This window comes from Rhamphochromis longiceps, linkage group LG18, assembly GCF_057381845.1.
Source record: "Rhamphochromis longiceps isolate RC_006_pf linkage group LG18, R_longiceps_female_GT1.1, whole genome shotgun sequence".
NCBI classification, from domain to species: domain Eukaryota; kingdom Metazoa; phylum Chordata; class Actinopteri; order Cichliformes; family Cichlidae; genus Rhamphochromis; species Rhamphochromis longiceps.
In genome coordinates this window covers 4,271,644-4,291,057 of record NC_140574.1, presented here as the reverse complement: position 1 = coordinate 4,291,057, position 19,414 = coordinate 4,271,644, and the positions used below count along the sequence as shown (strand labels likewise).

General features: G+C 40.5%; 2 protein-coding genes across 6 annotated transcripts; both read left to right on the top strand.

Moving 5' to 3' along the window:
* Positions 1 to 3,633: 3,633 nt before the first annotated feature.
* Positions 3,634 to 6,030, top strand: LOC146647483 (tripartite motif-containing protein 16-like). 2 transcript variants are annotated; one of them, XM_085389562.1, is made up of 2 exons: positions 3,634 to 3,984; positions 4,159 to 6,030. In XM_085389562.1, exons 1-2 carry the CDS (start codon positions 3,634 to 3,636, stop codon positions 5,302 to 5,304), a joined length of 1,497 nt encoding a protein of 498 aa, XP_085245688.1. In that variant the 3' UTR covers positions 5,305 to 6,030. The 2 variants fall into 2 exon arrangements, with proteins under 2 accessions (XP_085245688.1, XP_085245687.1); XM_085389561.1 differs by having other exon boundaries at positions 3,634 to 6,030.
* Positions 6,031 to 9,102: 3,072 nt separating this feature from the next.
* LOC146647482 (uncharacterized) lies at positions 9,103 to 18,381 on the top strand. 4 transcript variants are annotated; one of them, XM_085389595.1, is made up of 4 exons: positions 9,103 to 9,281; positions 12,458 to 12,548; positions 14,895 to 15,147; positions 15,976 to 18,381. In XM_085389595.1, exons 3-4 carry the CDS (start codon positions 14,910 to 14,912, stop codon positions 17,130 to 17,132), a joined length of 1,395 nt encoding a protein of 464 aa, XP_085245721.1. In that variant the 5' UTR covers positions 9,103 to 9,281; positions 12,458 to 12,548; positions 14,895 to 14,909; the 3' UTR covers positions 17,133 to 18,381. The 4 variants fall into 4 exon arrangements, with proteins under 4 accessions (XP_085245721.1, XP_085245719.1, XP_085245722.1 ...); XM_085389593.1 differs by having other exon boundaries at positions 14,879 to 15,147; XM_085389596.1 differs by lacking the exon at positions 12,458 to 12,548.
* The last annotated feature ends 1,033 nt before the right edge of the window (positions 18,382 to 19,414 follow it).

Sequence of the window (19,414 nt, the reverse complement as noted above, 5' to 3'; positions counted from 1 at the left end):
AGATGCAGATGGACAGCCAAGTCTTGCCCCCTGGAGGTGTCTCTTATATATATGTTATGCCATGCTGTTAAGTGGCTGTTTGGTTTCTCCAATGTAGAGGTCTGAGCATTCCTCACTACATTGTACAGCATATACTACGATGCTAAGTTTCTGTTTAGAAGTTCTGTCTTTGGGATGAACCAGTTTTTGTCTGAGTGTGTGGGTGGGTCTGAAGTACACTGGGATGTCGCGCTTGGAGAAGACTCTCCTGAGTTTTTCCGATAAACCGGCAACATAGGGGATGGCAATGTTGTTGCGTTTGTCTTTCTGATCCTCCCTAGCTGGTGTTTGATCTTCTTTTCTGTGCCTCTTTGCTGACTTGACTGTTTTTATCCACAACTTTGATGTGAGCAGTGAAGGCTTCTACTTCTTGGGTTTTGATTTTGACCCCGGTGTCATCTACATATCTGTACCAGTGGCTAGGTACTCTGCCTTTAAAAGAGCCAAGAGCCTTTCTTTCCAATTCTTCCATGTAAAGGTTGGCTACAATAGGTGACACCGGGGAGCCCAAGGCACATCCATGTTTTTGTTTGTAAAAACCCTCGTTGTATTTAAAATATGTGGTGGTAAGGCAGAAGTCTAACAGTGTGCAAATCTAGTTGGGGTGAAGCTGGTTTTGTCTTCCTGCTGTCTTCTTGTAGTTGTTTTCTGACAGTCTCCACTGCTTCCGTGGTGGGTATGTAAGTGAAGAGAGAGACTATATCAAAGGACACCATTGTTTCATTGTGCGCAGTGTGAGCGGCTGTGGCGACACCCTCACGACAGTCGTGAGGATTTCAAACAGGTTTGAAATCCTCCCGACCAAGCGCTTGATGATCGGGAGCTGGTCGTGAGGTGTTAATCGCTTCTCGTTACCCCACGTATACTATGCGATGCACAACGCACAATGAAGGCCAAACTCGGGCCTATCACCAAAATGGTTGCACGACTCAAAAATCGGCACAAAATGGGCCAAAAATCACACAGTGTAAGCCCAGCATACGTTTCTGGACCTTGTTCGTGAAGTCGGTGGAGTTTTTGATGTGATTTGGGGTGTTCCCCACAAGGGGTGCTAGGATGGTAGCAAGGTGTTTAGAAATGCTGTAAGTGGGAGAGTTTATGCTGCTAACAATGGGTCTGAGTGGGATCCCGTCTTTATACCCACACTTGGGTATGCCATCCCCTGGGTATAGATGATGATATGTAGGTCGGTCAATGATTTTGTCCTTTTCAAATTCTTGAAGGCAAGCGATAACTTTCTTTTTGTAGCTGCTTGTCTGGTCTCGTGGGTATTGTTGACACTGAGGAGTGTAGTAATCTTTGTGTGGTAGTGGTCTTTGCTTAGGGAAGCAACGGCCTTCTTTTCTTGTATTGTATGGTTAGATGGAGGAACTTTAGCACTGGAGAGGGTGGCTGAAACATCCTAATTTGCTCTACTTCTGTTTGTGATATTTTATTCATTATGGTGGTTTCTGTGGCTGTGATGAGGTTCACTATGGGAATCTGTTAAGGAGAAATGGCAAAATTGAGTCCTTTGGCTAGTACTTTCTTGTCAGGTTCAGTGAGATTACTGTCTGAAAAGTTCTTCACCCATTTTCCTGACTGTCTTCAGGTGTGAAGTCTTCCTGTTCTTCTCTGTGTAGTGTAGGTTCTGATTGAGAAGTAAATGTTTTTGTTAGTAAAGTGTGGAATTTCCTGAGTTGTCTTTCTTAAATTTCTTAAATCTGGGACTCCCCACCATTTGACCTTAAAACCGAAGAAGCTTCTCAGATCAGAGGTGAAATGTCTTCAAGCAACTTAAAGAAGTCAAGACACTTTTCTTTCCAAGCTCTTTAAACTACGATGACCTGGATGACTGAAAACCTTCACAGGCATATCTTCCAGGTAAAATTTGAAAACATGGGTGCACCACCCCAGCTAAATCAACACAGGTTTTAAACTGTATAAGTTATCAGATAATTCACCTGAACAGTTTAAACAGAGCTTAAGTAAGATGTAGGCTAAAGGACAGGAAGCAGACTGCAAAAGATGTGTTTTGTCATGGCTGTGGTGTGGTTAGCACACTAATAAATATATTTGGTTTTGCCCTGATATACATGTAATTAATCCTCTGTTTTCAGTGGTAAATGTACAGATACGAAAGGTTCAGGCCAACCAATGCTACATTCATCATCAGAGAATAGGAGCAGTTCTTACACTATACGGAGCTGCTGGTGGTGAAGGTAAAAAATATGCTGGAAGGCAAGGTTCCTGTATGAAGAGGAGAAGGTTTGATAGTGTTTTCTTAAATGTTACTGAATTTTAAAGAACAGCTGCAGTTAATAGTGTGATTGGGGGTACAGCAGGGAAGCTTGATGTATTCATATGACTTTATCTGTGAGACCTGATTGTACAGTTTAGCTAAGTGGAGTTCTTCTGTTTGCAGTGCTGTAGTGTGATGCCCTGCAGTGGTACATTTGTTCTCTGTGTTGATCACCTGTACCTGTTTCTAACCGGTGTGGTTACATTGAAGGTGATATCGGTGTCATACTACATACTGTACTGTACATACTGTAAGGTATACTTTCTGTACAATGCAAAGTGCTGCATTAATGTAACTAGAACAAAGTTTTGGGATCTCTTCAGTGTCACACATGAGACAAGTTTTATTACAATAGTGTCATGGTCCTGAGTTTGTGGACTCAGTGGTTTTGTTTTGATTGTTATTATCTTTTGTTTCAGTTTAATTCTGTTTAAGATTTTCTAGTTCTGAGGTTTTAGTTTCCTTTGTAGTGTGTTAGTATTGTGTCACTGTGTTCATGTCATTTCCTGTTTTATTTTGACAGTGCCATGTCCTACGTTAGTGTGTCTAGTTTTGCTTCCCCTTGTCTTGTTATGTCGAATAAATCCCAGCTCTGTCTCTCTCGTGTTTCTCATTCCCTGATTGCTCCTTTGTGTATATGAGCACTGTGTTTTCTCCTGCTTGTTGCTGGTTCATCTGTGTTATCTCCCTGTGTTTCCCTGCATCTCTGTTTAAGGTTTCAGGTTACTTTTGTTAGTTTTTTCCGGTATAGGTTATCTTTAGGTTCTGCTCATCCCATCGCCACTTCTGTTTGTATTTCCACCGTTTAAATAAAGCTCACTCACATCTTAAGCTGTGCCTGCGTCTTGGGTTCTAATTCTCACACTCCCCAAATAGAGCTTAACTGTCAACAATAACTTGAATAAGAAACAGTAGAGGACAGCGAAAGGCCAGTGTACATCTAGTCTTCCTAACTGAAGGAAAGTAAGTAATGTAGAATAATGTAATGGGTAATGTTTTCTTTTATTGCCAGGAGCAGTTTGGAAATTTCTTTCTTTATATTTTCCCTGTTGGTTTGTTTTTATAACTAAAAACTAAAAAATGAAGAAAAAAAAAGACACAACCCCAAAAAAAGAACCCAAAATGAAACTCAGCACCTCCTCTCTATCCATGTTCCCTCCCCTTCCGATCTGCACTTTGACCGGAATATAGTGACTTGTAAGAGCTGACAGGCCCCATTAACTGTAGAAACACAAGATTTTTAGATCAGAGTTCAGAATAGTTTCAGTTATAAGGAAGTGAAACTCACACAGTCACTGACACTCAGAGAAGAAATGGCGACGAAAGGAGTTCAGCTGGACCGAGAAACTTTTTCTTGTTCAATCTGTTTGGATCTACTGAAGGATCCGGTGACTATTCCATGTGGACACAGCTACTGCATGAACTGTATTAAAATCCATTGGAATACAGAGAATACAAAGCAAATCTACAGCTGCCCTCAGTGCAGACAGACTTTCACACCGAGGCCTGTCCTGGTGAAAAACACCATGTTAGCAGTTTTAGTGGAGGAGCTGAAGAAGACTGGACTCCAAGCTGCTCCTGCTGATCACTGCTATGCTGGACCTGAAGATGTGGCCTGTGATGTCTGCACTGGAAGAAAAATGAAAGCCTTTAATTCATGTTTAGTCTGTCTGGCATCTTACTGTGAGAAACACCTTCAGCCTCATTATGATTCACCTACATTCAGGAAACACAAGCTGGTGGAGCCCTCCAAGAAGCTCCAGGAGAACATCTGCTCTCGTCATGATGAGGTGATGAAGATGTTCTGTCGTACTGATCAGCAGAGTATCTGTCATCAGTGTTTAATCGATGACCATAAAGGCCACGACACAGTCTCAGCTGCAGCAGAAAGGACTGAGAGGCAGAGAGAGCTGGAGGTGAGTCGACAAAACATCCAGCAGAGAATCCAGGACAGAGAGAAAGATGTGAAGCTGCTTCAACAGGAGGTGGAGGCCATCAATCAGTCTGCTGATCAAACAGTGGAGCACAGTGAGAAGATCTTCACTGAGCTGATCCATCTCATCCAGAAAAGAAGCTCTGATGTGAAGCAGCAGATCAGATCCCAGCAGGAAACTGAAGTGAGTCGAGTCAAAGAGCTTCAGGAGAAGCTGGAGCAGGAGATCACTGAGCTGAGGAGGAAAGATGCTGAGCTGAAGCAGCTCTCACACACAGAGGATCACATCCAGTTTCTACACAACTACCCCTCACTGTCAGCACTCAGTGAGTCTACAGACTCATCCAGCATCAATATCCGTCCTCTGAGCTACTTTGAGGATGTGACAGCAGCTGTGTCAGAGGTCAGAGATAAACTACAGGACATTCTGAGAGAGGAATGGACAAAGATCTCACTGACAGTCACTGAAGTGGATGTTTTACTGTCACAACCAGAGCCAAAGACCAGAGCTGGATTCTTAAAATATTCATGTAAAATCACACTGGATCCAAACACAGCACACAAACATATGTTATTATCAGAGGGGAACAGAAGAGCAATAGCAATGATTCAACAACAGTCTAATTCTAATCATCCAGACAGATTCACTGAATGGTATCAGGTCCTGAGTAGAGAGAGTCTGACTGGACGTTGTTACTGGGAGGTGGAGAGGAAAGGGATAGGAGTTTATTTAGCAGTTGTGTACAAAAATATCAAAAGATCAGGAAATGAATGTGCATTTGGACGTAATGACAAATCTTGGGCATTAGACTGTGATACAAAGAGTTATACATTTTGGTACAACAATTATAAAACTCCTGTCCCAGGTCTTCCATCCTCCAGAGTAGGAGTGTACCTGGATCACAGAGCAGGTATTTTGTCCTTCTACAGCGTCTCTGAAACCATGACTCTCCTCCACAGAGTCCAGACCACATTCACTCAGCCGCTCTATGCTGGACTTTGGCTTTACTCTGATTACGGAAACAAAGCTGAGTTCATTAACCTTAAATAGACTAAAGTATTTCATTTTGGTGTGTATTTCTTTTTTCTCCATCATTGTTGTGACATCTCTGCACTGCACAGAGCTCAGCTGTCAGTCAAACATTATAGGTGGTACCTTAACGTCTTCTTGTTATTCTCTTGATGTTTTTCAGGGCCATTTTTTTTTAGGTCGAGCTCTTTCCTGTTTCCTGGAGGCTATCACTACCCATGATGATTTTTTATTTACAAGCCAATATTCTATCCTTCTACAGCCTCCCTGAAACCATGGCTCTCCTTCAGATTCCAGACCACATTCACTCAGCCACTCTATGGACCGATTATACAGAACTGTAACAGCTGCAGAGCTCTGTGAACTCGGATAGACGGGGGAGATAGATGGATAGGTCTATCTACGTTACTTTCTCTGCTCCATTTTTCTTTCTCTCTCTCTTGCTGTCACTGTTTCCCATTACTGTTGTGCCAAGTGGAGATGCACCTGCAGTTTCATTGAAGGGCAATGTCTTTCTCTAAAATGAACTGACAGCCCGGATAGTCTGCATGACTTTAACACAGAATATCTGGGCTGTCAGTCAATTTTATGGTGTTTTGTCCTGCTCTGTGGTGAGGAGTGTGTTTCGGTGACTTACTTTTCAGTTTAGTGACCAACTCCTGGGTTTCTTTGTTTTCCTTCTTTAAAAGGTTTAGTGGCTTATTCATCTCTTTTAGTTATAGTATGAATAGGAAAATTAATAAAACTCTTTAACAATTTTGCACCCCTGTCTCCTTTTTTCAAACCAAACACCGTTTGTGTCTTCCCCCCACTTCCACTGGACCTTTTAGGGGAACGTAAAATCAATAGTGTGTTTTATGTAAATATTACCTATTTTAAAAAAAGAACAGCTGCAGTCTTAATAATGTGTTTGGGTGTAGAGCAGGGAAAGCTTCATGCCCTCAGGTGACTGCATCTAGGAGACCTGACTGCACTTTAATTGTGTAGAGTTCTTCAGTTTGGAGTCCTGAAGTGTTGTGCTCTGCAGTGGTGCAAATTTTTTTTTATGTGTTGTCACCTATACACCTGTTTTTTCTGGCAGTGTAGTTACACTGTACTACTGGTTTGTACTGAGAAGTAGACAAAAAAGACAAAACAAACAAACTAACTTATGACACTAATGTATTTTTTAAACAGTCTCCCTGTTTATCAGCTAACTTTTCTCTGTTCATTTGGAATATTTGAATTATTTTAAGGAAGAGAAATACTGCATTCAGCAGATTTGCACAAGAAACTGAGAAGAATGATTTTTTAAAGAGGGTTTTTTTTTTATGTTGCAACAGATGATGTCATATTTTTACTGGTAGGAGTTGCTCAGCACAGCTTACAAAGCATCTTATTTTCATTGATATCGAATGTGAAACTCACACCTTTCTACACAACTGAATTCTGATTGGATTTCGTTTGTATTTGTTTACAAAAGTGTGAATACAAGAAGTGTGTGCATTAGTTTTTATTTGGTTATCGTCTTGTTTTTGCCAGAAAAAAAGGTTGTTGACAAAAATGATGAAAATTACCAGTGAACAAAATTCACACTACTGTCAACATACTTTCTCGTTTCCTGCTCGTCAGATCTGGAGGTTGTAGATGGTGGAACCAACACGTTGTGACATATAAGAGCTGACAGACCCCATTCACAGCAGAAACCCATGTTCTTTTGATCAGAGCTCAGTCTAGTTTTAGTTTCAGGAAGTGAAACTAAGGCTACATTCACATTGCAGGTCATTGCAGGTCTACACAGCAAACGCGCTCTAGTGTGAACCCTTAAAGCGGCCCGCATGCGCAAAAGCAGACGTTACACACAACGCGCTCTGTTTAGACCCAGACCAAACAGTATTGTTTGACTGATGACCTTAATATAAAGACTTGTTTCGGACTTTACGTTTCCCAATTTTGCTTTAAGTTATTTTGTTATTTTGTTATTTAAAAATGATCCTTATTGTTATTTTAGAGAGGAGCGGTGCTTCAAAGGATAGTTGGAAATTTCTGTCAGAATCTGCAGATTATACAGTACAAATAAAATGTTCATGTTTCTCCAACGTTGTCTTCCCAACAGCTTCACTGGATGGCCAGGAAGCGTTCGTGTCTTATCGGGTGCTTCTTCGGAGCTGGTCTGTCTTGTGTCAGTGACGTAAAAGACGGATTTAATGCGACATGACCATTCAAACAGCAGTCGTTTTCTGAAACATCAGATATGTATCGGATTCAGTACCACATAGGAAAGTGACCCAGATCGGATTTGAAAATATTGGATTTGTGCTGTTGACACTGTCATACCATGATCGGATATGGGTCGCATAGGGTCAAAAAAGTCGGATTTGATCCGCTTTCGCCTGCAGTGTGAACGTAGCCTTAGAGTCACTGACATTACTCCTGTTCTGTTGAAAAACTCCATGTTAGTGGAACAGCTAAGGAATGCTGGACTCCAAGATGCTCCTGCTGATCACTGCTGGACCTGAAGATGTTGCCTTTGATTTTTACACAGATAAAAAAAAACTTCAAAAAAGGCTTCAAGTTCTGTTTAGTTTGTCTGGCTTCTTACTGTTAGAATCACCTTCAGCCACAGTGTGATGTTGTTCCATTAAAAACAAAAAGAAAAGAAACACAAGCTGGTGGAGCCCTCCAAGAAGCTCCAGGAGAACATCTGCTCTCGTCATGATGAGGTGATGAAGATGTTCTGCCGTACTGATCAGCAGAGTATCTGTTATCTCTGCTCTGTGGATGAACATAAAGGCCACGACACAGTCTCAGCTGCAGCAGAAAGGACTGAGAGGCAGAGAGAGCTGGAGGTGAGTCGACAAAACATCCAGCAGAGAATCCAGGACAGAGAGAAGTACTGTGACATCTGTTTTTTGCTTTGTTTTTTGTTTTTGTTTGATTTTTTAGATGGAGCTCTTTTCTGTGCCTTTTTTTTTTTTTTTTTTTGCCATGGAGCCTATCACTGCTTCTCTTGCTCTAAACTTGGACTAAGCATTAAACTGACCAGGGAGGCTTTAGGAAGTGCAGAAAAGGCGTCACCTGGTGGGTAAACACAGACATGACAACAAAAAAAGTAAACTGCACAGACGTGACAATGGTTGAAAATATGTTTCAGAAAATGCACAGATTTTCTGAAACATGCAATAAGATCTTTTTAATATAACTTATGGTGTACAGAGCTGGTATTTGGCCCCTTCCTGGTTTCTCTCTTATTTATATATCTATTTGTTTTTGCATATTTGTTTGCATATTTGTTGTTCAAATTTACATGTTTCAGATCATTAAACAAATTGTATTAATATGCAAAGATAACTCAAGTAAATCCACAAAGGAATTTTTATAACAATGATTTCATGTATTAAAGGAATAAAGCTATCCAAACCTAAACCAAAGTCTGAATTTAAATTACACTGAGCTGCTTTGGCATGATAAACATAAGCCATAAACAGGCTATTCACCAGACTTAGGCTGGTGCACTGTGATTTCAGTTATGGGTTGGCACTTATTATTGGTCATCATATTGAAAAAATGCACATGTGGAAAGGCAGAATGTGCTAGGCATGCTTTTATGATCGGCTCGACCTATGCTGAGAAAGAAACTTTATGCATAGACTATTCCTTGGATCAATATTTAACTTGGATTATTGTAAAGTCATACATTCAGGTTTCTGCAAAGTACCAGTGAGGGGCTCGTAAGTAACTCGTTGAAATTGTACGAATGGCCTGAAGGGGGCAGCAATAACATTTTGATGCGTTTAATCTGCCGGAAATTAACAAGAAAACAATAAGAACGGAAATGACGCACGCTTACTACTTACCTCTGTGTTCAAGTGAGAGTTTATCGAGGCGAGATTAACTGCTGTTATCGAAGACGTTCTCTCAGGTTGCAAAACAATCGTCCGGTATGAGGAGGAGATCAATCATCACCGCAGACTGCTGGATATCAGCCGGAAACTCGAGATAAAGTTACACATAAATTGGTATGTAAAACTGTGACGATCACAATGAACTAACGCAGAAATACGACTCATGTAGGACACTGATCGGAGCCCAGATTGTAGACAGAAAGAGTAAATCAATGAGCAACTATGACCTGTTTGTATAGAAATAACACAAGTTCCCTTTTAAACGGTAAACTTCTTTTAGCGTTACACACGAGGAAGTGATTTTACTGGAAGGCTTCGTGTATTAAAGTCAAACAGAGACAAAGAAAGCTTCTGCTTTCTGCACAGTACCGTAGGTCTCTCTCAACATCGCCATGTGGCTGTTGTGCAGGTCTTCCCAGCTACCATATACACTTTGGAGAAGCACAAAAAAAATAACATAAAAATAAAACCTAGTGCGCGTCTACATTGCTGTTTACGGCTAAACGCACCTCCACAAATCGTTTGTGTGGTGCCTTTACGTATACACCGTAAAGTCAGAAATTCGGTCCATACAAATTTCTTATTCTTAAATATACTTGTTTGTGATATGCGCATGTTATTCCCCTTTTTTCAGTTTACTGTTGTGATTTTAATACTTCAGCCAAGAGTTATTTACATTACTTTTCCATCTCTTTAAATCTTTAAATATATTAACTATTAAAATTTTCAACAAACAAACAAACAAAAAATCTTGTTCAACGCTGCGATTATTTTACATCTTGTTTTACTGCCGCGCTGAAGAGATAAAGCCCCCAGCTCTCTCTTGCTTTTTCTCCTCACTTTTGCATAGATAGATGTAGCCTGTCTTTCAAACTGTAATATGAACAGACCTATTCCCTTTAGAGACAACAATTAAGTATAAAATTCTGTTTCTATGTCATATTATTTCAAACCTCCGACCAACAGTAGACCTGAAAATTATGAAGAGCATTGATAAGTGTAAACTTGACTAGTGACGCTTTGCAGTTAAGAGTGAAGGTAAATGGCAGACTAAATATATCTATTTAATGTCAGACACACTGAAGTGAGAGTGCTTGTGACTTGTTAAGGTACCATGCAAAAGTCTCGAGCCACCCCTCATCTCTTCATATTATGAGAAGAAAATTGGAAAACGGTTATTAAAACACATGCAAACATGCATGGAAATCCAGTATGTAAGGCTAAAACAGAGTTTGTACAATTCTATGAGCTTGAAAGGCAACACTTGGTATGACCACCTGTGTTCCTCAACACAGCCTGAAATCTGTTAAAATTAGCTTTCTTCTTGAATGACAGTCCAAAGCTCTCGACTGAGTTTGAGTTAGATGCCTGTTTTATGCTTGATTGGGAAAAAAAATCCTCTGATAATTGTCAGGTACAAGGGCTGGACTGAAAAAAGTGAAAGAGCAGCCAATTTCTAAAGACCTTCTGAAAGGCTGGAGAAGTATTACTCAAGACCTCTGTAAAACATTACCAGAAACTGGCTCCTTGGATGCAAAATATAAAGATTGGCTGAAGACTTTTGCACATCACTGGTATCTGTTTTAAGTTTTCCATCATTATATGTTGGGAAGTTCGGTGAGTTATGTGAGATAGGCTATTTATACATCCTAATTAGATCTGTAGTTCACCAATTGGTAAAAATACTTATTATGAGGAAATTCATGGCCTGATTCAAACCCTACATTAAATATGGACAGTATGAAGGATTACAGTAGTGACTGCACTGCACTGAGCTTTGGATGTGCTGCTGCTCCATGGTGCTGAAGCTCTTTGGCTTCACATCATTATGTGGTACCCTTGTGAGGTCTCTTAATTATTACGGTAGTATAGAAACAGAGCTGAAGAAGTCGCTCAAAAGCCAAACACTAAAATGCAATAAAAAGTCCAGAAAAAAGCAGATTGTCCCAAAGCCAGCTAAAATGATAAAATCTCAGTCTAAGAATATAAGAACACTTTGTTGGTAATATGTTTATATAGGAAGTAACAAAGTACAAATACTTTGTTACTGTACTTAAATAGAATTTTTGGCCTTCTGTGCCTTACTTGAGTACTTTTTACTTTTACTTCTTACATTTTCAAAACAGGCTTGTTACTTTTGGTTTAAGGGATATGAGGGAAGCTATTATTTCATGTCACTGCACGCCTTCAAACATCAAACTGATTTAAGCGTGAACAGTAACACATGAGGGGCAATCCTGTTCGTGTATTAATCACCAGGGTATGTTGATAAAAAGGCATTAAAGAGGCACAATGGTGTCTGATAGTCAGGGTTTAAAGTGGGTTGCGTTTTCTTCTTCTTTTCTTATTTTTGGCACAACACCAGAACAACTGCAGGTGTCCATAAGTTGCAAGTGTGATACTTCAGCCTCTAACTAGCCCTGCAGAAGAGTAGTGAGCATAAAGGGAGCAATGTTTTTTAGTGGCAGGTGATTTCAAATGCAGCATTTCTATTGGCTCAACAAACATCAGCTAACACACAAACTGTTTGTGTGGAGTTTGTCTCACAGTGTGTTGCAAGCTAAAGGTCCAGCTGCTGTATTGCACTGGGAATGAAAAGAAAGAGCTAACTTCACTCAGAGATGGAGAAAGATAAGAGAGATAGGACAGGAGAGGATAAAGAGAGCTTAGATTTAAAGGGAAGGACTGCTCATTTAAAGCTTACATTTAAGTCCTTGTGCTTTTTATCAGATATTGGGTTTGTACATGTGACACTGTTTTTTTTTTTTTGTTTTTTTTTTGTTTTTTTAATATATATTGTAAAACATGCTGCAAAACAAACATGAGGTAGACTGTTATTTAAAGGCTGCATTAAAATAGATAAACAGGTTAGTTTGCTGTACTGTGATGGATTTAAAGTAAAGATCAGTGTGTTTGACTGGTGTACAGTGGCCGTCCAGTATAAAGACAGCACAAACTGTATACTGTCAGTGTAGAGCAGTTGTGTCGTACTCCAGTCCTTGTGGGCCTGTGTCCTGAAACTTTTCCATGTGTCCCTCCTGCAACACACCTGAATAAACTTAGTAGGTCATTAGCAAAACACTTGACTGCATGCTGCGGTAGCAACCCCTAAACCTACTCAAGTAAACTGAAGTGACGTAAAGTGTTTGGAAAGATGTACTTCTAAAACTACGTGCACCATGTTCATTCAGTCATGAGCTGCTGTTACATGAATCAAATTGCTGAACTGCCACCTCAGCATGCAGTCAATTTCTATAGAGTGTTGCTAATGACCTACTTATGTTATTCAGGTGTGTTGCAGCAGGGACACATGGAAAAGTTTCAGGACACCGGCGCTTGAGGACTGGAGTTTGACACCATGAAACATCTGGTCGAATTCAGGTGGAATTGGACTTAAGTAGAGAATGTCTATAATTTTGCCAGCCTTCTGCATATCCTCTTTCTCTACATGCATGAATCTTCTCTGTGGTCTACCTTTTTCTTACTGCTTTGCAGCTTCATTCGAAGTACTGCTTCCATTTTCTCCATACACTCCCTTCACTCATTAGTACATATCCATATTTATCCTTAAACATGCTAACCTGCTGCACATCTTTTCCAGCTTGATCTCTGCCTAGCCACCGATGTGTTCCTGTTGACTGACTATCCTCCTTTTTCTTTGCTAACCTCTTCCTTTGAATACTTTCCTGTAGTTCCTCTGTCCATCAACAAGTCTCTTTGTTCTCTTTCCTCTCTCCAAAGGATACATCAATCACCTGGTTGTGAGTTTCCCTCACGACTACAACTGTACCTTCCCATTCATCTGGCAACACGTTCCTACTAGGGCTGGGTATCGTCACTGATTTCTAGAATTGATTCTATTCCGATTCACAAGGTCCTGAATCGATTCAATTCGACTTGAATCGGGGAAATTTTGCCTCAGACAGTCAGAAATATTATAATTCTGATCATTTATCAGTACATATCCATATTTTTATATCTATAAAAAGAAAGCTGACATTTGTGAGACTTTATCAGAGGTGTAAGCATCACAGCAGATGCCTTTGTGTCAAAGTAACTGAGCATTAAACACGGAAAAACATGAAGGCGATTTTCCTGGCCTGGCTTTTTATAGCAGATAACCTTAAAAATGTAGTAGAACAAAAACTGAAGAAACCCATGAATCAACATATAAACATTGCCTGATGCTGATGAAGTGAAGCAGAGTAAAGTTACAGAGGTTTTATTAGAGACACAGCTAAGCGTTTTGCAATTTTGCATAATTCTAAAAAGTTTAAATTTCTTCAGTATTGAACAGCAGAAATGAGGCTTTCTTGTTGGAAGTCAGTTAGATTAACAAAAACAACAACAAAAAAACAGTGCCCGACAGCGCTGTACATAACGGTAGACTGGTGGGTAATAAGCAAGCAAATAATGCAGAAAACAGAGCTGTTTAGATGGGAAACTGTTGTTGAAGTACACTGAGAGAGTGAGCGAGAGAGCGCTGCAGGAAGTGTGATATATATATATTTTTTTATCGTGGTGGAAGCAAAACAGGAAGAGGGAATTAACGATGATGCTTATGTGAAGCGACATGTAAAGCGTAGTTTGGATCTTCTTTTGTGGCTGGTTCAATCAACTTTGTTTGGAGAGAGACAAAACCTGAAGCTTCAGAATCTAGCACAAAACAAGATTTAAGCACAAAGTGCAGCCCCGCTGACACATCAGAATCTGTGAGCTCTCGGCTTTCAGCCCCGACGGCGTGTCCATGCCGTCGGGTGAGAAACTGTTTCCGATGCGTTGGCGAGTCCACGCTCTCATTTACTGCTTTAGCCGTTTGGTGGTTCTCGAAATTTTGTGAGGTTTAACCTGAGACTCTAGCATTTTGGGCAAACTAAATTTATATTTAAAAATCGATTCAGGATTCGATATCACATTATTCAAGCTAGAATCGATTTTAATCGGAAAATCAATAATCAAAACCCACCTCTAGTCCCTACCACCCAGAGCCTGTCTCAACTCCTTCCAGAACTCTGTGGAACATTTTTCCTTCTTCAGCTTCTACCATTTAATCCTTGCTTCTTCCTTCACTTGTTTCCTCTTCTTGATATTTGAAGCCATACCATAGACTGCCATCCGATGCTGCCTAGCTGCATTCTCGAATAACACCACCTTCGGGTGTCTTTGCTTTCAGACCGCACATTCTGCATAAGCTGTAATCCACCTGTGTGCTCCCTTCTCCACTCTTATCTGTCACCCTAAATTCCTCCTCCTTGTTGATCCATGTGTTCACTACAGTTGTTTCCATCCTTTTCATGAAACCCACCATCATCTTTCCTGCACTACTTAACAGGAACACCATACCAACCCAAGACCTCCTTGTCTCCTCTTTTCACTTCACCTACATTAAAATCTGCAGCTAGTAATCATTAAATATAGATTTCTTTTTCTCATGGAAAGGATTTTCTGTCATGTAGTTACTGATGTTTGTTATCTCACAAAAGTGACAACCAAAAAGTGTTTTAAAACATAAGTTTCTTAGAACCTCCCCTAATGTTTTGTACTCTGCTATTAAGGGTGCTAGAACTCAAGAGTGACTCGCACAGGTGCTCTTGAAACATTTGTGCACTTATTCACATATATGAGAGACATGCTCATTGTGTAGAGGCATACTGGAAGATATTTTTTAAAATGTTTGTTTTCTTGTCATCACATCAATAACCTCTTTCTAGTGTCCCTTTCATTAAGACCTCCCACAGCAACATGAAGTGTGAGGAAGAGGAGGGTCTGGATGACCAGCAGATGTGTAACCAGGAGAGTACCTCCAGTATGGACCAGGAGGACTCGGAGCCTCCACAGATTAAAGAGGAACAGGATGAACTCTGGATCAGTCAGGAGGAAGAACAGCTTGTAGTGAAGCAGGAGACTGAAGGCATCATCATCTGGACTGGGGGAGAGCTAGATATTATGTGGAAGCCTGAAATAAAATTACACAGAATAGGTATGTGAAACTTCAAAATACCATTTATGTATTTTTTCCCCTAAACCTTTAACATTGAACATTAAACCTACATTCTCATAAGCCAAAGTGGAAACTGACTTCTTTCGTTCTGGTGAGGATTTCACTTCCCAGGTCCTTGGCCTCTGAACCATACTTGGCAATTTTTAATGCAACTTCAAATGCAGGACGGTTTGGTGAAAAAAAAGAAACTCAAAAACCAAAGGCAGAAAGTAAAACTCTCTCCCATGACGTTCTGCAGGAAGTACTCAGATTCAAGCATAATCAAAGATGGACAAGCTGCCCCAAGCTTTTGGGCTCTCAATTTCTAGAGGGTGGTCTTTTAATCGCCCACTTATTAATTTCAACTCATGACTTCACCCATGGCAGACATTAAGCTTCAAAAGATTGAAAACTGTCCAGTTTTCTGTTTATTATTTTTAGCGTGGTCACTCTGACCTGAAAATCTATTAAATATCCCCCCTTGTCAAAGCATTCCCCCTTTGAAGTGCCCTGTGTCCCATCTGAGGAACCTAAGTGCTATCTTTCTTCTACTACATGAAAGAAGACTGCCTGGACAGAAAACAGTCTACTAGTGCAGATACCTAAATACAACATATAGAAGTGCTTGAAACAGCCCATATGTGAGATGAATACATTACTTCTAAATAGGTGAGACATTATATGAGAATTAAAATAAAGTGTCCTTCAGTGCTGTTCTATAATATTCTAGTATGAACGTGTGATAATTTTGAATACTAGATTTACAACCTGAAATACCCAGTTGTGTTTTTTTTTTTTCATATCATTTTTGTCCATGTGTCACATCAGATCTCCCGCAACAATATATGTGTATGGAGGAGGAAGCTATGAATAACCAGCAGGTTGATAACCAAGATAGAAACTCCAGTCTGAACCAGGTCGACCCAGATCCTCCACAAATTAAAGAGGAACCGGAGGAACTCTGCACCAGTCAGGAGGGAGAGCAGCTTGTTCTGAAGCAGGAGGCTGATATCTTTATAGTGACTCCTATTTATAAGGAAAGTGACCACAGTGAATCAGAACCAAACTGTGACCATCTCCTTTCTTACAACTCTCCTGAACCAGAGAGCCAAGATCAGAAAGAAAGTGAGCATGTGCAGACAGGATCAACTAGATATGCAGAGCCGAAGAAGAGAAGACATCACAGTAACAAAACAGATAACTGTCCAGTGACGGAGAGTCAGTGCAAAACTGACATAAGTGAAAAGTCATTAAAATGTGACACCTGTGGAAAAACTTTTCAGTATAAATACAGGCTGACTAAGCATCTAAGAGTTCACACAGGTGAGAAACCTTACTCTTGCAGCACTTGTGGGAAAAGATTCAGTCAGCTCATACATGTGAAAAGCCATATGGCAATTCACACAGGTGAAAAGCCATATTCTTGCAGCTCTTGTGGGAGAAGATTCACAAAGAAATCAACTTTAGATCATCATGAAAGGATTCACACAGGTGAGAGACCCTATTCTTGTAGCACCTGTGGCAAAGGTTTCAGTCAGACGATACACTTGAAAACTCACATGAGAATCCACACAGGTGAGAAGCCCTATTCTTGTGAAACCTGTGGGAAATGTTTCAGTGACTCATCAGCATTCAGAGTTCATGTTAGAATTCACACTGGTGAGAAACCTTATTCTTGCATTGCTTGTGGGAAAAGTTTCCGTCACATGATAAACTTGAAAACTCACATGAGAATTCACACAGGCGAGAAGCCCTATTTTTGTGGGACCTGTGGGAAAGGATTTACTCAGAGAAAACACTTGAAAACTCACATCAGAATCCACACAGGTGAAAAGCCATATTCATGTAGCACCTGTGGAAAAGAATTTAGAGATCAGTCAACATTAAGAAAACATATCAAAACCCACACAGGGGACAAGCCATGTTCTTTTGACACCTGTGAGAAAAGATGCAGTCAGACAAACATAGAAACTCACACAGCTTAAAAGTTTCATCCTTAGAGTCTATCAGAGCCGTTAGACATAGCAGTGTGTTAATGGTAAAACTCACACTAGTGAGAAACCAAATAACCCCAAAACCAGAAGGAAGAGATGAACTTACATTCAGGTCAATGAGCTACATTTTATCTCCTGGACAGTAAAAACACTTTTTGTATTGTTTGTTTGCCTTATACTTATGATGTAGGGGAAACCCAGATTTTTACATTTGTCTGAGCAGATATATATGTACACCTATCAGGCATAGTATTATGACCAGTGAACAACATCTCTACATCTTGGCTCTTGTTGGGGGGTAGGATATATTAGGAAGCAAGTAAACATTCTTCTCTCAGAGTTGATGAGCTAAACAGGAAAAATGGTTGAGTGAGTGAGGTTGACTTTGGGTCAGACAACTGGGTCAGAGTATCTTCAAAAATGCAGCTCTTATGGGATGTTCCCGGTCTGCAGTGGTCAGCATGTATCCAACGTGGGCCAAAGAATGAAAAGTGGTGAACCAGTGATGGTCTCATAGACAGCCACGGCTCACTGATCCAAGTGGGATCAAAGGCTGGCCCATGTGGTCCGGTCCAACAAACAACCCCCAAAACAGAGTTAATGCTGGTTTTAATAGAAAGAAAGTTAGAATATACAGGGAGGGCAGAATTATTAGGCAAGTTGTATTTTTGAGGAATAATTTTATTATTGAACAACAACCATGTTCTCAATGAACCCAAAAAACTCATTAATATCAAAGCTGAATGTTTTTGGAAGTAGTTTTTAGTTTGTTTTTAGTTTTAGCTATTTTAGGGGGATATCTGTGTGTGCAGGTGACTATTACTGTGCATAATTATTAGGCAACTTAACTAAAAACAAATATATACCCATTTCAATTATTTATTTTTACCAGTGACACCAATATAACATCTCCACATTCACAAATATACATTTCTGACATTCAAAAACAAAACAAAAACAAATCAGCAACCAATATAGCCACCTTTCTTTGCAAGGACACTCAAAAGCCTGCCATCCATGGATTCTGTCAGTGTTTTGATCTGTTCACCATCAACATTGCGTGCAGCAGCAACCACAGCCTCCCAGACACTGTTCAGAGAGGTGTACTGTTTTCCCTCCTTGTAAATCTCACATTTGATGATGGACCACAGGTTCTCAATGGGGTTCAGATCAGGTGAACAAGGAGGCCATGTCATTAGTTTTTCTTCTTTTATACCCTTTCTTGCCAGCCACGCTGTGGAGTACTTGGACGCGTGTGATGGAGCATTGTCCTGCATGAAAATCATGTTTTTCTTGAAGGATGCAGACTTCTTCCTGTACCACTGCTTGAAGAAGGTGTCTTCCAGAAACTGGCAGTAGGACTGGGAGTTGAGCTTGACTCCATCCTCAACCCGAAAAGGCCCCACAAGCTCATCTTTGATGATACCAGCCCAAACCAGTACTCCACCTCCACCTTGCTGGCGTCTGAGTCGGACTGGAGCTCTCTGCCCTTTACCAATCCAGCCACGGGCCCATCCATCTGGCCCATCAAGACTCACTCTCATTTCATCAGTCCATAAAACCTTAGAAAAACCAGTCTTGAGATATTTCTTGGCCCAGTCTTGACGTTTCAGCTTGTGTGTCTTGTTCAGTGGTGGTCGTCTTTCAGCCTTTCTTACCTTGGCCATGTCTCTGAGTATTGCACACCTTGTGCTTTTGGGCACTCCAGTGATGTTGCAGCTCTGAAATATGGCCAAACTGGTGGCATCTTGGCAGCTGCACGCTTGACTTTTCTCAGTTCATGGGCAGTTATTTTGCGCCTTGGTTTTTCCACACACTTCTTGCGACCCTGTTGACTATTTTGAATGAAACGCTTGATTGTTCGATGATCACGCTTCAGAAGCTTTGCAATTTTGAGACTGCTGCATCCCTCTGCAAGATATCTCACTATTTTTGACTTTTCTGAGCCTGTCAAGTCCTTCTTTTGACCCATTTTGCCAAAGGAAAGGAAGTTGCCTAATAATTATGCACACCTGATATAGGGTGTTGCTGTCATTAGACCACACCCCTTCTCATTACAGAGATGCACATCACCTAATATGCTTAATTGATAGTAGGCTTTCGAGCCTATACAGCTATTTGCCTAATAATTCTGCACTCCCAGTACAGTGCATTGCAGTTTGGGCGCTGCATAGTTGTCTTACCCTCACCCCAACTGGTCGTAGTCAATTGTTCCTCCTCCCTGAACCTGGTTCTGCAGCAGATGTCTTCCTGTTAAAAGGGAGGTTTTTTTT

Bases quoted from the DNA above. Each gene is read 5' to 3' on its own strand.
- LOC146647483 (XM_085389561.1), top strand. From the start codon at position 3,634: ATGGCGACGAAAGGAGTTCAGCTGGACCGAGAAACTTTTTCTTGTTCA.
- LOC146647482 (XM_085389593.1), top strand. From the start codon at position 12,526: ATGAAACATCTGGTCGAATTCAG. The intron at 12,549-14,878 runs GTGGAATTGGAC...ACCTCTTTCTAG, and splicing joins AAACATCTGGTCGAATTCAG to TGTCCCTTTCATTAAGACCT. The intron at 15,148-15,975 runs GTATGTGAAACT...GTGTCACATCAG, and splicing joins AATAAAATTACACAGAATAG to ATCTCCCGCAACAATATATG.